The sequence below is a fragment of the Astyanax mexicanus genome, chromosome 20, assembly GCF_023375975.1.
Source record: "Astyanax mexicanus isolate ESR-SI-001 chromosome 20, AstMex3_surface, whole genome shotgun sequence".
In the NCBI taxonomy this organism is placed as follows: Eukaryota; Metazoa; Chordata; class Actinopteri; order Characiformes; family Acestrorhamphidae; genus Astyanax; species Astyanax mexicanus.
Window position 1 is genome coordinate 16589509 of NC_064427.1, and position 18125 is coordinate 16607633.

Below are 18125 nucleotides of genomic sequence, written 5' to 3' on the forward strand. Positions count from 1 at the left end.
TGCGCAGCGCGGTGACGAAGCGCCCAGTAACCGGTGACGTTCTGCACGCGGTGTCCTTCAGTAGACCCGTGTGCTGAATTAAAGTGCATGCTGAGATAAACCTGCGCTGTGAGAGAGTTCAGTAAGTACTCACAGCTCTATTCTGCTCTATTTCTCTTACAGAGCTTCTCTAAAAACAGCTCTTTATTATTATAGCGGTCACTGCTTCAGTGCGCTGTTTAACCTGCAGTATAGGGCTTGTTAGCTGAGCTAGTTAGCTACCTAGCTAACCTAGAGCTGTCAACATTCACACAGATGCATGCTGCTATCTACGGAGCCTCTAAGGGGACACAATGTTTGAAAACAATAATGGGTGGCCACAAAGGTGTGAAAAACATGATCCTAATGCATGGGAATGAGATAATTAAGGCATGTATGTGAATGAGACGATGAAGTTGTAACTTATTAAGATGTGGGAACGAGATCCTAATGCATGGGAATGAAATAACGAAGACCAAGACGTGGGAGCGGGATAATCAAGTCATAGCCAGAGAATAATAAAGCTTGCATTTCTTTAAATTAATCAGCATAAAGAAACTGAATATAACATCAAAGCTCCTTTTATCCTAGAATATTATTTAGTAAGAAAACAGAGTAAACTGGTTTATTTTTATTTTTGTCTCTGAATGAATTATGGTGATATTTTGGAGTATCCTGCAGTGAGACGGGGTATAATTCTAAGTAAAAGACACTTAATTCTCATACTAAAAGCTGATTGGCTCAAACCCTGAGAGCTGCTCGCTTTGTTAGCTGTGGAACAAAAGGAACTTGTGGTCACACCTTAATGACTACAATTTAATTAACTCATTCCTATGCCTTAATTATCTGCTTTTGACGCATTAACGTAAAATATCTTGTTTCCGTGCCTTAGGACCTCATTTCCATGCCTTCAGAAGTGGCCATGCATTATTTTTTTAACATGATGTCACCTTTCTTGCTCCTTAATCAGCTGTATAAGCTGATATTGGGTTTAAAGTGAGTATTGGCACTGTCTATGTGTTTATTGCATAGACTGTGTATAGCTGGACAGAGCATCCTCTCTCTAAAGTAAAGCCACCACAGGTCAGGCGCCCCCTGCTGTTTGGTTTCAGAAAGCTGCGTAACCCCACCCATCCCTATAGGTTTTAATTGCAAAACAGACAACTTTCAATCACGTTTTTTTCTAATATACTGTAACTCTACCTCCTTTATTTCAATGCAACAGCTAGTGTAACCTCTGCTTATATTATGAAAATGGTATATACAGTTGTGGTCAAAAGTTTACATACACTTGTAAAAAAACATAATGTTATGGCTGTCTTGAGTTTTCAATAAGTTCTACAACTCTTATTTTTCTGTGATAGAGTGATCGGAACACATACATGTTTGTCACAAAAAACAGTCATGAAATTTGGTTCTTTCATAAATTTATTATGGGTCTGCTGAAAATGTCACCAAATCTGCTGGGTCAAAAATATACATACAGCAACAAAATTTGTCAATTTTGGTGATGTAGCGAGTTGTGTCAATCAAATTAGCTTCATGTCATGGCCTCTTCACTTCTTGTAAGTGATTCTGATTGACTACAGCTGTTGACTTCTCATGAGCCCATTTAAATAGGGCTCATTTGACCCAGTGATTAGACTCAGCTACAAAAGCTACAATGGGAAAGTCAAAGGAACTCAGTGTGGATCTGAAAAAGCGAATTATTGACTTGAACAAGTCAGGGAAGTCACTTGGAGCCATTTCAAAGCAGCTACAGGTCCCAAGAGCAACTGTGCAGACAATTATACGCAAGTATAAAGTGCATGGAACAGTTGTGTCACTGCCACGATCAGGAAGAAAACGCAAGCTATCACATGCTGCCGAGAGGAGATTGGTCAGGATGGTCAAGAGTCAACCAAGAATCACCAAGAAGCAGGTCTGCAAGGATTTGGAAGCTGATGGAACACAGGTGTCAGTCTCCACAGTCAAGCGTGTTTTACATCGCCATGGACTGAGAGGCTGCCGTGCAAGAAAGAAGCCCTTGCTCCAGAAAAGGCACCTTAAGACTCGGCTGAAGTTTGCTGCTGATCACATGGACAAAGATAAAACCTTCTGGAGGAAAGTTCTCTGGTCAGACGAAACAAAAATTGAGCTGTTTGGCCACAACACCCAGCAATATGTTTGGAGGAGAAAAGGTGAGGCCTTTAATCCCAGGAACACCATGCCTACTGTCAAGCATGGTGGTGGTAGTATTATGCTCTGGGGATGTTTTGCTGCCAGTGGAACTGGTTCTTTGCAGAAAGTAAATGGGATAATGAAGAAGGAGGATTACCTCCAAATTCTGCAGGAAAACTTAAAACCATCAGCCCGAAGGTTGGGTCTTGGGCGCAGTTGGGTGTTCCAACAAGACAATGACCCAAAACACACATCAAAAGTGGTAAAGGAATGGCTAAACCAGGCTAGAATTAAGGTTTTAGAATGGCCTTCCCAAAGTCCTGACTTAAACCCCATTGAGAACATGTGGACAGTGCTAAAGAAACGGGTTCATGCAAGAAAACCATCACATTTAGCTGAACTGCACCAATTCTGTCAAGAAGAGTGGTCAAACATTCGACCTGAAGCTTGCCAGGAGCTTGTGGATGGCTACCAAAAGCGCCTAGTTGCCGTGAAAATGGCCAAGGGACATGTAACCAAATACTAATGTTGCTGTATGTATATTTTTGACCCAGCAGATTTGGTGACATTTTCAGCAGACCCATAATAAATTTATGAAAGAACCAAATTTTATGACTGTTTTTTGTGACAAACATGTATGTGTTCCGATCACTCTATCACAGAAAAATAAGAGTTGTAGAACTTATTGAAAACTCAAGACAGCCATAACATTATGTTTTTTTACAAGTGTATGTAAACTTTTGACCACAACTGTACCCACAGAATTTGTTTTTTAAAATGTTATTCAGCTCTATTCAAAAAAGGTGTGGTTATTGTAAAAGGGCTGGTTATGGGCGGGACCAATAACAGACTGTCAGCTCCACTCCGCTACACTCTGCAGCCTGTGACCTCGAGGCAGCCCTCAGGGGCGGGGTTATTTAAATGAGTAGGCTATCTCTACAGTCTTTCTCCCTCCTCTGGTCTCTACTGCGCAGACTCGGGTTTCAGGATCGCCAACATGGCAGAAGATTTTGGCTTCATTTTCACTGAATGAATGGGAACGGCGACATGGCGTCCATCTTTTTTTACAGTCTCTGGTTTATTGTGAATTTACAGGGTTGTGCATGCTTACACTTAAGATCAAGCTTCAGAAGAGCTTTCCTACATTTTTATACTTGATTCATGCTATTGTCATAAGTTCTACATAGTCCTACTATTAATTGAAATTGAACAGAACCATTCTTAATGGAGAAATACGGTGTAAAATTGACTTGGCTTGTAGTGAAACATTTTACACAAACTCTAGTTGAATACTCCACCTCCAGAAGAAAGTCGTCACTGGTGTACTACGTAAAAGGTGTCAAACAGGTAGACCAAAAACAGCAGCTGATGACAGAAACATTGTGTGTTCAAAGAAAGCATGTAAAAATCATCACAAAAGAGAAAAGTGAAATTGGTTTATACAATATGTTGATCAGTTGATCTTTTTAAATATGAATATATTTTCAGCTCTACAGCAGAAATAAAGAGATTGGCCTCACTGTTCCAATATTTTGGAGGGGAGTGTATATTACCTCCATCTCTCAATATTGTTCACATAATGATCAAATGTCATTGTTTAAACATGTTTTAAACCCCAATTTTCATGGAATGTCCTATTTTTACACATGACTGGAGATGCTTAATCTCAGTTGGATGTGATTTAAAGAAAAGTGTGGGCATACTACTGCTACACGTAATGTCTCAGTATCATTTTTGAATATAGTGAACTATATTATAGCCTGAAATATCACCCACCCCTAATTATCAAGTCAGGGTACAATTTTTTTTTTTTTTTTTTTTTTTTTTTTTACAGTTTTTAGCAAAAGAAAAAAATACACTGTTCTCATTTCCCATTATATATCTACCAGAGACAGATTATATCTGTCCAGTATAATTTACTTTGTTACAGTAGTGTATTCTTGATTTTTTTTTTTTATTAATTCAGTGTTTTGCCATATCGGCAAGAGTATCGTTATTGTGAAAATACCATAAAATATTGTGTTGTATTTTGGTGATATGTCCATTCTGGATCATTGACTTCTGTTACAAATCTGATAAAATTCTTGTATTTTTTAACATCTCAGTTAGGAGTGTGAAATAAATAAAATTGAATTTTCATTTTTGCAGTGCATTAGTGTATTCTTGATTTTATTATAATTTTTTTTTATTCAGTGTTTTGTCATATTGGCAAGAGTATCTTTATTGCAAAAATACTATGAAATATTGTGATACTATTTTATGGCCAAATATCACCCATCCCTATTCACAGCCACTAATACTAATGTGATGTTTTACAGTCCCTGCTAACTCTTCTTTCATGAGCCCGTCTCACACAGTCGAGCGCTGGAGAAATCAGGCCGTCAGGTCTGAGACCACCTGTGCAGCAGTTTTTCCGCTTCACCTGCGCTCTAAAAGCTGCCATCATCCCCTGCTCTGTCTTCTCCTCTTGTCCTGCTCTGATGGTTAGAGTAGCTTTTCAGGTTTGATCTGTTTTTAACCAGAACAGCTGCTGCTTTCATCCGAGCTGCCGCACGCCGTCATCCAGGCCTGATAAAAATCGCTTGTTTTGGGGGCGGCAGTGGCAGCGCCTGCTTTTAGCCCCCGTGCCGTCTGACCGTCACTGACACGGCGGAGCACGGCAACTGTGAAAACACACGAGGGCCTGACCCGTCTCACTGCCTGTCACTCTCAGACAATAAGCGGAGGGTTATTTTGACTAGAGGGATACCTCACACATACACACAGCGAGCGATGAGACACACAGTGAAGTTTCCAAACATTATAGGTATAAAGGTAGCCTGGAGATAGCACAATACTGTTTTTTTTACTTTTATTTTGATATTAATATTGTTATTCAGGGTTTCTGCAGTTCCTTAAAAAGTCTTAAATTAAAATCCAGGTAATTAAGCTACGTTACCGAGAATTTCTTTTCTTCACAAAAACCCACTCACATGGCATTTATTAATTCATACTAGAGACTAGGTCTGCCTGATATCGGAAAAATTTCACATTGCAAATGTTCTTTTTTTCTGCGATATATATATTGCGATATGTGCGCTGCATCACATCCTTACCGATCAAGAGCTGAGTCAGCGCTGAGCTTTCAAAAATCCGAGGAAAACAGCAAAACAACAGTAATCGGCCCTTTAATCAGCATTTAAATGGCTTTTTTAAAAAGAGACCACAACTAGACATTTTAAAATGAATGAATACCCTATCAAAAATGATGGAATGTGACCTTTAATAACTGTAATGCCTATAAAAAGAAGTAGCACCTGATGATCAGTTTACATACTGCTGTCTCATACTGCGGACTTTTTGCATATCACTCACTTTATATCAAGTGGCTTTTCCACGAGAGACTCTGTTTTCCATGAAATTGCTCTGTATAATACGTTCTTTTTCTTTTCTTTCTGTTCGCTGCAGACATGGCGTGTAGTCGTCTAGGCCTGTTGAGGTCAGTTCTCTCCTTCACGAGAAGCCCCCTCCTCCCAGCATGCACCAGAGTGCCCCCTCTCCTCCAGCACCGCTGCCCTCATCCTGACGTCCCTCCGCCTTGTTATGCCCGCTATTACGCCACAAAGAAAAGTAAAGGTCAGAATAGCACCTGTATCACTCATCTCCCTCTGAACCACAACACACACCCGGCACGCAGCATTTCAAAGGGCTGTGTATAAGGGTGGGAGTGGTGGGTCTGGGTTTGTTCTTTGGAAACTCTGCTCTCCAGTGTAGTGCTTGCTTTAGATTGGCTGGAGTGGCCCTTAAGAGTCCGTAAGAGAGGATGAGGAATTCCTCTTGCTTTCATATGTAATAGCAATGATATCCTACCAGCATGCAGGCAAGGCCTTTCATTTCTGTGCCTCCAGCCCCCTCCTCCATCCCTCTGCCTCTTTTTGAAGCCAGAAGAAGCCATATTTAACCCCTCTATCTCCCATATTTCCCCACCACAGCAAAAGCAAAGGGACAGACGGGTAAAGTGAGCATCAATGCCGCCCTGGTGGAGGACATCATCAGTCTGGAGGAGGTGAAGGAGGACATGGCCACTGTTCTGGAGACTTTGAAGGACGACTTCAGCCGCAACCTAGGCATCCGGACATCGGCAGGTCAGGATTGGGGCATTCACATTTATGGCACTTTAAAAAGTTAACCCAAATAAACATAAAAAAAAACATTGGGTCATGAGTGTGTACCTGTATAATTGTATATAGCCTTATAAAGTACACTGCATGGCCAAAAAAAGGTAATTTCCTGGATTTAACTAAGCAAATTAAGCAAATAGGTACACTAAAACCCTCCCATTGGTTACGGTACTTAATTACTGTATGTTTCAGCTGGCAACAAGTTATTTAACCCTAACTGAAGCAGGGAGTAGCTTCTCATTCGTTAAACAACCATGTTGGAAAGACACTGTGATCCTGTGGTCGTGGAAAAGACGTTAATCTCTTTCAGAAGGGTCCAATTATTTGCATGCATCAAGTAGGCCTGTCACAATAATTAAGTTATCAGCTTTAGTTCAATAAATGAACATGACCTTAACCATTTTAATAATCGTAATATCATCCATTGTGTTTGCACTTACAAAATGCGCTACCAATGAACCGGTAGTGCGAAAGCTCAGAGAGGCACAGACACAGGAAGTGAATGAACTCAAAATGTAGCTTTATTAGGAAAAATGCCCTCCATCCACACCCAAAACTAACTTAAATAGAAACATAGTAACGGCCTAGTGAGGCTCTAGTTGCTTAACTGTAATATCTCTTTAGGTTTGTGTTTCCTCAGCCTTCCTCTCACCGTCAGCGTATCTCTCGAGTAAAGGCTGAGGCAAGGTCTTTATATCGGTCCAACGCGGTCCAGCTTGGACAGACCGGGGCTGCATATCATGGTATGGGGTAGACCCACGGTTCCCCTGCCTCTGCACTTCTCAATGTGTATACATATGAATGGAAAGTTTATTTCTTTATAAGAGTGTAATTTTTTGTCATGATATTATGTTACCATTATATTATTGCCATTTAATGGTCTTAAAATGCAAACAATATCGTTTATCGCAATCGTTTCTGAGACAACATATGGTTCACAAACAGGACATACTGAAACTACTAAAATCAGGTTAAGAACTGTGGACAATGGGGGAAACATGACCTTCTGAAAAATTATTGAATGATGCTGATCACCGATCACTTAAACGTTTGGTGAAATACATCAAATGGTAAAAAAACAATACTAGAACTGAGAGATATCTAGTTTAGTAGTGAAAGTAAGAGCATTTCCACACGCACAATGTAAAGCAAACTTGAGGAATTGGGACTAAAACGCTATGTAGTTGTGATCTAGGTTTGCTGCAGTTGGTCAGGTCAAGAATGAGGTCAGCTTTGTAACAAGAGCCAAACAAGAACTTAAATATTCCCAAACAAACATTAATTTGTTTAAAATCAATGTAGAATTAATTTGAGTGGATTTCATGAGGGTTCCCACAGGTCTTTAAAAAGTCTTAAATTGCCTTAAATTTACTGTAAATTTGCTGTAGGTATTACATTTTTAGATTTCATGTTTAATGCCAGCAGAAAAGCACATACTAACATTAGCAGCAAGTTACTGGGGAGAGAACTAACATCAGCGGCGAGCTAGCTAACATTACAGGGGAGAAAACTAGGGTTAGCGGAGAGCTAGCTAACATTAGCAGTGAGCTAGCTAACATGCTAACATGTTCTGCATCACAATGGAACAAAATTGCTAAAGAAAATTGATAATAAATGGGAAACGTAATTTTCAATACAATAAATTATTTTCTACTTAAGAGGTTATGACTACATTTTTCGACCTTAAATTATATTCATTATAAAGGTCTTAAAAAGCAATAATTTGACTTTTAAAATGGAGCAAGAACCCTGCTGGATTGTGGCGATCAAGTTAATGGTTCAGACAGAATTCTTGACTAAATTCTGACTAAATTTACAGTACATTGCTAAATCAGAATATCAGATTCTCACACTAAAGCTCACCCAGTCAGATCCAGCCTCTCCTGTAGCGTCTATTTCTCTTTAAGGTTATCAGGGTCAGTGTTGTAGCTGTTGCTGAGGTTATGTGAGGCTAAAGGGAGCATTGTGTTGCCTTGATCTCCCTGAGGGTCAACATTTAAAGATCCATCCATGGATCCAGTCTGAGCCTGACTATTGTTCCAAGAGGTGGGAACACTTACCCTGTTTGTGGTCCTGCTTCCTCAAGTACATCCAGGTCAGACCTCTTCAACCCAGACCAGACCAGCCCAGTCCCTAATCACACTAATCGCAGGGGTGCTGGATATTACAGGAATCACAAACCATAAATAGCACTGCCATATATATATATGTGTAATGTATGTAAAATTCTTCTTTAATATATTGTATGTATCCTTTTTTTTTTAGATATTTTCTAATATAGGTTTGTAATATGGGTCAAATTTGTTCAATGCTAATATGATATGATTCCTGTAGTGCATCCCTATTTCCTGCCTGTCAGTCTGTCTGTCTAGTCCAGGGGTATTTAATTAGAATTTAGTTTGGACCAGTTAGAGGAAATTTCATCAGGCTAAGGTCTGGACCGTCGCCTATTGTGGTATAATTCTGTGTTTTATTCTGTTTACTGAAGAAGCCTAGTAGTTCTGTCAGTGTTTTATCAACAACTGAAAGACAAAACAAATTGCATATACTAATATATTTCAACTTTATTTATTGTTTTAAGTAGGCCTGTCACAATAATTACATTATCAACTGATCATAAAATAAATGGAAACACCCTCAATAATTTAACATATTAAGTCTAATAGTGTAAAACTGTATGTTCACTTTGTTTTGAAATGCTAATTTTTTTCTATTTGATTTTATTTATATTAGATTTAGGCCTGCCTGTCATAATAATAATTACATGAATGATAAATCGTACAATATATGGAGAAATGTTTGCTGAACTTTTTTTTTTTAAACAGCAGTTTTATTTTATTTAATATTATTACTGTATTAGACTTTATTATTTTGTGGGTAAAACTGATGGGGGGAGTTGCCAATGCTTTTTGTCCACTGGGGGTTGCCGTAGAGTTGAGGCAGGGTTGTTTTGGGAGTAGAGAGAGCTCTTTATTCTCCCACTTCTCACTGCCTGCTTCGCCTGTGTGGCTCCGCACGCTCGCTTCTGCACATATCTGATTGGCAGAGGAGAGCATTTGGTGATCTTACAGCACACGTGATTGGTCTGTAAGTTTACTGCGCTGTAAAGCACCTAAACCATAAAGATAATAAACACTCCGCCGCTTTAAATGAACACTGTCAGAATTAAATCCTTCTCAGTAGTTTATCGGTTTGGGTCTGGATTGGACAACATCTGGGCCCGGACCCGGACCGCCTATTAGTGACCACCCTTCTACAATTCCTTCCCTTCCCCTGGGCTTCCTTCCTTCCTTCTAGAATTCCTACCTTTTCCTGGGCTACTTTCCACTTCGAAATGATGAGTTTCTTTAAATTTAACAAATTTAAAACCTCTGGAATATAATCAAGAGGAAGATGGATGATCACAAGGCATCAAACCACCAAGCTGAACTGCTTGACTTTTTGCACCAAGAGTGCAGGAGCATCCAAAAAAAAAAGTTGTCCAAAAGCAGTGTGTAAGTTTGGTGGAGGAAAACATGATGCCAAGGTGCATGAAAAAACTGTGATTCAAAACCGGGGTTATTCCACCAAATATTGATTTCTGAACTCTTAAAACTTTATGAATATGAACTTTTTTTTTCTTTGCATTATTTGAAAGGTCTGACAGCTCAGCATCTTTTTTTTTTCAGCCATTTCTCATTTTCTGCAAATAAATGCTCTAAATTACAGTATTTGTACTTGGAATTTGGGAGAAATGTTAATTCATTCAAACAAATACCTATAAATAGAAAAATCAGAGAAACTGATTCAGAAACTGAAGTGATTTTTTCCAGTCCAGAGCTGTATATTGGCCAATAATATTAGTTAATGTGATTAAAAAACAAGTTCCTCACTAGATAACAGGCCACAACAGCAGAGACTTATCTTTTCCACCTTCCTTTGACCTTTTCGTCCTCCTCCCTCGCTCCTTCTCCTCTCAGCTCGGCTGTGGCTTCATCCGTGCAGAGACTGCAGGATTTAGAGCTGTCAGGCTGCTGAGCTGAGCTGAGCTGGAGGAGACACTGGGGTAGCATGGCTTAATTTTTTAAATGGGGGGTGATGGTCATCTGGGCCTCATTACGGCTGTTTTTGTAGTGGAGGAGGGGACGAGTCACCTGAACTCGGGGAGGGAGGCGGTGCAGCGGCGGATTAATGCGATGACCGGCTCTGCATGCGGTTGCGGCGGCTGTAGGATGCCATGCTCTCCGTCTCTGCTTTCTCCACCATGGCTTCTCCTGTTCCCCCTCCAGACAGCAGTGATACAGCATACGGGCCCCCAGATAAATGAGTCTTTGAGGGGCATCATCTCTCTTCTGCCTCATTTGTATTGGTCTGAATGCTTTGAGCAGAGCACAGATAAGCCCTCGGCTTCTATAGAGTATCTTCTTCTGAAGCAGTGATAGAAATCTCCAGACCCTGGAGATCCACAGAGCTGCAGTTTACTGTTTTTCTGCTTGGATTCGGACGACATAAAAGTGCAGAAAATTGTCAGAGCCCTTAAATGACTTAAAAGGGACTGAAACTGGTAGGAATAGAGCTGTTTAGGCCCGTCACGATAACATTTTTTTTTTTTGTGGACGATATATCATGCCGGAAATTATGGCGATAAACAATATTATTGTCATTTTAAAGCCATTTAAATTCCAATGACAAAATGACATTAGTATAGCATAACAAAGCAGTTATACTCTTTTAAATACAACATTTTAAATAATTGGTTGGAAAATATATATTTCCTTATCTACTGCAGTCTACACTGTTTGTGTGTAGTCACAATTATTGAAGCATTGGTCATTTAGCATAACTGGCTTAAAAACTGTTTACTGTTATATATGTGAACATACATTTAAACGAACAAAATATCACGGCAATATCACAATTATCGTATATTATTGAGTTAATGTCTTTATACAGTTTATTGTACGATAAATCGATAATGTAATTGTTGTGACAGGCCGAGAGCCGATGAGATTTTTATCTACTTTTATCTTTGTGAGACTAATTTTGTGCAAAAAAACTGTAAAAACAAGTAAACAGAATGGTCTTGTAGGTTTATTGGATGTAATTATGCTATTGCTCTCTACATTTTGACAGTTTCAATTTTGTAATTTAACAAAATGAACAAAACAAAAACTTATAACATCAGTTTATTTACCTTAACTTGCTTTTTTAAAGGAAACTCCGATGTAAAATTGACTTTGGGTGTAGTAAAACATGATAAAGAGTAGGAACCTTTATGGAATAGCCCACCTCCGCTCTCCAGCAGCTTTCCATGATCCGATATTTTTTTTAGAGTTAGTCCAAACATGCTTTAAAATGAAAGATATGGGGCATATTTTCCCCCTGCAGATAAATCGTTTTTTACACTGTTTTTCACTGTTTACACCTAATTAACTTTAAGATGGTGGTGCCCGGAAATTAGGTTAAGCTATGGGTTGTAAACAGTGGTTTTTACTAAGCTTCATGTGCACTTTTTTGTCAATCAGTAAGAGTATCGCTATCGATATGAAAATACCATGAAATATTTTTAATATTATTTTAGGGCCATGTCGCCAACCTCTATTATAAACAAAATATTTATAATAATATAATATCCTTTTTTTTTAGGCAATATCATGATTATTGTATATTATTAAGGTAATGTCTTTATACAATTTATTGTACGATAAATCGATAATGTAATTATTGTGACAGGCCTAAAGCTGATGATTTTTTTTTTTTATCTTTATGTGAGACTTTTTGTGAGATTTTGTGCAAAAAGCTGTAAAAACAAGTAAACAGAATGCTCTTGTAGGTTTATTGGATGTAATTTATGCAATTGCTCTCTACATTTTGACGATAATAAAAATATTTCATGAAAATGCCTTGAAATATATATTTTTATTATTTTAGGGCCATATTGCCAACCTCTAATATAAAAAAAAAATAAAATAATAATAATAATATAATATGCTTTTTTTTCAGTATCAATTTCAGTATCAATTTAAATGTCCGTATCAGTTTTCCTGTATAGCTTTAATATAGTCTTTAATATTAATTTTACAATGTAAAAAATCATAAAAAGTAAGAAAACACACTAGATTAGCGAAAATAGGTGTTTCCAAACTTTTGACCAGTCCAGGTCTCGTTCTCTCAGCTCTGTATAAAGCTAAGCCTCACCTCTCTAATGATGCTGGAATAGGTCACTAGTGGGTGGGTCCTTTGAAGGTCACTTGTGTCAAGAGGAATCAGCGTCAGGCTGGTCCTCAGAACCAAGAGAGGAAATCAGGATTTGGAGAGGGGTTTCCAGCGTTATCGGAGAATACACTCTTTATTTTAGAGCCAGGTGACCTCTGGACTCCGGCGGCGGAGGGGGCAGGAGATGTGGCACGACCAGGAAGAGCTCAATTGGTTAATAGCCTCCCAGTTGATGCTCATCGGTTTGTAATGGAGGAAACGGCAGTATGTAGCACTGAAGCGTTAGCAGATGTGAGAGGGACCAGGTATCACACACACATTCATACACACACACACACACACTCTGATAGGGACCTGAGACGCAGTCTTTAAGGGCATGTCCACTCATTATCCCCAACCGGCAGCCAAAGCTTGTGCTCATCGTCGGGGCACGCGCTGTCCCTAATGACTGAATGGAAGTTTGCTTCCTTTTAAGCCACATCTGCACTATTAAAGCTGGTGGCTGATTGGTTCGGCTCGGAGTCCAATTCACAAATGGAGTCTTATTTTTTTTTCTTTTTCTTTAAATCATTCCAGGTATTGCCATTCAGACACATGTTCAAAAAATGGTACAAATATGGACTTTTTCTCTCTCTGGAGAGAAATGCTGGATAAGATCAAAGAGCAGGAAGAGAGATGGAAGGTAGATTGCGTCTGTGTGTCTCGGCAGCTTTCCATCCGTCCCAGAGTGAGGGATTGGGTGGATGAAGGGAGGATGATCGAGTGAAAGGGAGGTAATAAGAAGGGATGGTTTTAGGTTAGGTTAGGTTTAGGTTAATGTCGATATATACATTTATCACTTAGAGAGACTACAAAATATGTGTCACATTATTTTTGTATGATTCTGACTGTTTCACGATAAATCAAGGCATTTTTATTATTTTCTTTTATTTATTTATATGTATTTTTTATAGATTTGTGACTTGTGACTTTACTAATAGGAGAATATATCTATCTTCACAAAGACCTCATTAGCAAAAAAAAAAATAAATAGCTGAAGAATGTAAGCAATAGACAAAAGAAGAGACCTTTACTAAACTTTACTAAATGTTTTAAATAGTTCCAAAAACGCTATAAACAAACCTAAGATACTCAATGTTTAAGTCTTTAAAAGAGACATTTCTCAAAAGACCCAAGTTTCATATCAATTTACAGTACGTTATTATTTAAGCCATTACAGCCATTAAAGGTATTACAGTATTAAAATCATCCACAATTTCCCTTCTTTCTCCAGTTAACAAATACATTTGACTCAGTGTGCATTAGAATTATTATCTTTCAAGCAACAGTATTAATATGTTTAAACAGGGCTGTAGTTACCGCTCTTAAAGTTTTTTTGCTCCCCATATCCAGAGCTTTAGGGAGTTTTATCTCTTGTGCTGAATAAATTAATCTGTACGCAGGACTGATTTTGGTCTCGTCTGGGGAATGAGTGGAACTTTTCTCAGAGCTGTAGATTGATTGTGTAACTCTATTCCTCTCTTTTTTGAGTGAATAATTGCTGTTTGATGTTGTTTTTCTATTTTATTCGGATAAAAACACTCATACATTGGGGAACAGCAGCAGGAGCTCCTCAGATAAGATGCAGTTCTCATTTTTTTTCAGGCAGGATGGAGCAAGATGAGCGTTTGGCACCACAGAGCTGAGTAAAAGTCAAAGTCAAAGTGGTTTTTATTGTCATTTCAGCTATATACAGAGTACACAGTGAAACAAAACAACGTTCCTCCAGGGACCATGGTGCACATAAACACAGTGTAGACAGAACAATAGTGCAACAGTACAAAAGTGCAGACAGACAATACAACACAATACAGACAAAGAATAATAAATAACAAGACAGTGTGCAAATTATGCAGTGTGCAAAAAGTGTGCAAAAAAGACCAGTGAGGTAGTAATTACCTCTATTACACAGTGTGCAATAGAGTCCAGTGAGGTAGTAGGGTATTTAGTGCTTTCCATTTTCTGGGGTAAGTGGGGTAAGCGTGTGTGTGCATGTACAGAAAAACCATCAGTTCAGTCTCTGCAGTTAAGGAGTCTGATGGCTTGGGGGTAGAAGCTGTTGCAGAATCTGGTCGTGCTGGACTGGATGCTGCGGTACCTTCTTCCCGAAGGCAGGAGGGAGAACAGTTTGTGTGAGGGATGGGTGGGGTCATTCACAATGCTGGTTGCTTTGCGGATGCTGCGGGTGGTGTAAATGTCCGTGATGGAGGGGAGAGAGACGCCGATGATCCTCTCAGCTGTCCTCACAATACGCTGGAGGGTCTTGCGGTCAGAGACGGTGCAGGTCCCAAACCAGGCAGTGATGCAGCTGCTCAGGATGCTCTCAATGGTCCCTCTATAGAAGAGTGTGAGGATGGGTGGAGGGAGACGGGCCTTTCTCAGCTTCCGGAGGAAGTAGAGACGCTGCTGGGCTTTCTTGGCTGTAGAGCTGGTGTTCAGGGTCCAGGTGAGGTTATCTGCTAAGTGGACACCAAGGAACTTGGTGCTCTTAACAGTCTCCACAGAGGACCCGTCGATGTTGAGTGGAGAGTGGGTGTGTTGTGCTCTCCTGAAGTCAACAACCATTTCCTTTGTCTTGTCCACATTCAGGTGAAGGTTGTTGACTGTACACCAGTCTGTCAGCCACTGCACCTCCTCTCTGTATGCTGACTCTTTGCCTTTGGTGATGAGACCCAGCACGGTTGTATCATCGGCGAACTTGATAAAGCTGTTAGAACTGTGTTTTGCAGCACAGTCATGAGTCAGCAGGGTGAACAGCAGAGGACTCAGGACACTGTCCTGGGGGGCCCCAGTGTTCAGTGTGATGGTGCTGGAGGTGCTGCCCCCGAACCGGACTGACTGGGGTCTCCAAGTCCAGGATCCAGTTGCAGAGGGGGGTGTTGAGGCCGAGCGAGCTTAGCTTCCTGATGAGGTTCTGTGGGATGATGGTGTTGAATGCTGAACTATCGTCACTCTGGTGTGTTAGCTTGTTTTGCTAATTGGCTAATGTCAGTTAGCAAGCTCTGTCAGTGTGCTTGTTTGCCGGTGCTGTTCTACACAGCACTCCAAAGCACCTTTAACGATATAAAGGTATTTAAAAAATGCAAACCAGTTTTCATTTGCCATCTGGTATACTGGATGAACAAAAATAAATAAAGAATAGGATCAATAAATAATTTAAAAAATATTATGGCCAATGTCAGCCATAACAGTTTTTTGTCTAGTTTTTGCCAATACACAGCCCTAGTAGGAATAATTGTAAGTCTGCCTGTCATGAACTCTGATACACACACTTAAGACTTCAACTTCCAGCATGCACCTACATCAGACCTTCTGGACTTCCTTTCTAACTCGCCGAGCTTCTGATTACCAACGCCTGGTCCTATTGGTATATACCTTTTGTTTTTTACTAGCTCCTCAAATAATTAAAAAATAATAAAAATAATGAAAAATACAATTATATTATATTATGTGTCAGTAAATTTATATTTATATTATTTATATTTGCTCAAATGAAAAGTAAGGAGCTTAAAGTTTCTACTTGTAAAGTTTATGCATAAATGCTGCTTGTTGCTGCATGTTGCTTTAGAAAATTGCTAAATTAAGAATGTTTTATATATTTTTATACAGTTTCATGCAGGATTTATTTGCATGGTTTAGATTTCCTTAAAAATAAATGTTAAATCAACAATAGTTATCATCATTGATATATAGTTCTATGTGCTATTTTGTTACTATTTTGGCACATCTACAAATACGAAAACTAAATAAAAGTGCCTTTTTTATATTATTTGTTATGTTAAGAAGTAGAAATTTTATAAATATTGGAATATTGAGTTTTTTGAGATGCTAGAAGTATCGTCCAGCACTAAAAAATGTTAGAATGTGATGGAGGGTGGATGTGGAGAAGGAGGGGTGGGGGTGAGAGATGGACGGATGGAGACGTACAGGGTTGGTGAGGTAAAACAGAAGCGAGAGAGTGGTGGAGGAGTGTGAGGGAAGGCAGAGGAGGGGAGGAAACGTGTTGGCCTGAAGCTCTCGGTTCTGTTCTTCTCCCTGTTGAGAAGGAGCAGAGCGAGGAGGTGAACTGCTCACCTCCCCCTGAGGAGAACGAGGGAGCGAGAGACTCTCACCCAGACTTCTTCCTTATATGTCCAAAGTGAGCAGGAATGAAGAAAACCTGAAGGCCTGGAGACGCCCTGAGCAACACCAGCATATAGATGGATGTTTTAGTGAAGGAAACTATACTGATTGGTGTGGTGTAGTGGTTAACACCACCTCACTGCCCTTACTGTAGCAGATTCAGGTCCAGCTCTCTGCCTAGAAAATACCTGAGAGGCCTTTATAATAAAAATGTGTTCTCAGCACTGCAGTGATTATCAGTGATCCAGCCACAAAAACCAGTGAGAAGCATCAACCAATCACGAAGAGCATACTTTTAACTGGAAACAACCACCCACCTGGAGAACAGCATCGGGCACTAAAGTCTTGACCTGGACAGAGTGCCAACTAGGGGTGGGCGATTATATGGCGATAACTATGCTCTTGGCGATATGACATAACACTAAATTTTTGAAAATAATATTTCAAGAATACACTACTGCAACAAAATGAAAAGTAAACTTTTTAAACTACTATTGCATTCGATATGATATGGCACACCCCTAACTGAGATATTGAAAATAAATACAAGAATTTTATCAGATTTGTTTCAGAAGTTGATCCAAAATGTCATGATACTAATTATAATTTAAATTTTTCTTTTGATAAAATCAGTAAGAAAGTAATACCCTGGTGTGATAATTAAGGGTGGGTGATATGGCACCATATTTCAGGGTATAATATTGTTTACCATATTCAAAAACCATACGATATGGCAACCTTTATTTGTGCATATATTATACATTTTGCTTACTGTGTATGTTTGTGTATTTATTACTGAAAATTATTAGTATTGCATTATTCACACAGTAGTACCAGCGTTTCTCAGTGTTACCACCTTATCTCAACATCTCCCCCTACTGTCCCTCAATGCATATAAACTAATTTATACTACACTGATTGGTGGAAACATCACACTAGACCTCGAGCAGTTTGGACTGTGTGTCTCCACTCTTCCTCCAGACTCTGCTCCCTTTATTTCTTTTAAATGAAATGTAAAATTTACTGATGATCAGTGATGGCGTGGAGAGACATGTCATCTGCTGCTGTTGATCCACTGTGTTTTATTATCAAGTCTAAAATCAGTGCAGTTTTGTTTTCCCACAAAATCTTACAGCACTTCATATCTTACAGCTTCCCTCTGCTGAGAAAAACGTTTATGGAGATGCGTATTTCATTTTCATGCAGGACATGGCACACTGCCCACACTCCCAAAAGTACCAACATTTTTTTGAGACACTGATTTTTGTGTTTTCATTGGCTATAAACCATAATCATCAGCAATAAAAGAAATAAACACTTAAAATACAACACTCTGTGTGTAATACATCTATATAATATAGTTTCACATTTTGAACTGAATTACTGAAAGAAAGTAAGTTTTCAATGATATTCACACGTTTTTGAGATGCA

General features: G+C 39.2%; 1 protein-coding gene across 1 annotated transcript in view; it reads left to right on the forward strand.

Moving 5' to 3' along the window:
* Nucleotides 1–24: 24 nt before the first annotated feature.
* mrrf (mitochondrial ribosome recycling factor) overlaps nt 25–18125 on the forward strand; it is a 30970-nt gene continuing 12869 nt past the window's right edge. The window contains exons 1-3 of the mRNA XM_022680962.2: nt 25–121; nt 5626–5793; nt 6150–6302. Coding sequence (XP_022536683.2) covers nt 5628–5793; nt 6150–6302 — 319 coding nt within the window. The 5' untranslated portion in view covers nt 25–121; nt 5626–5627. The remainder of the gene's footprint in view (nt 122–5625; nt 5794–6149; nt 6303–18125) is intronic.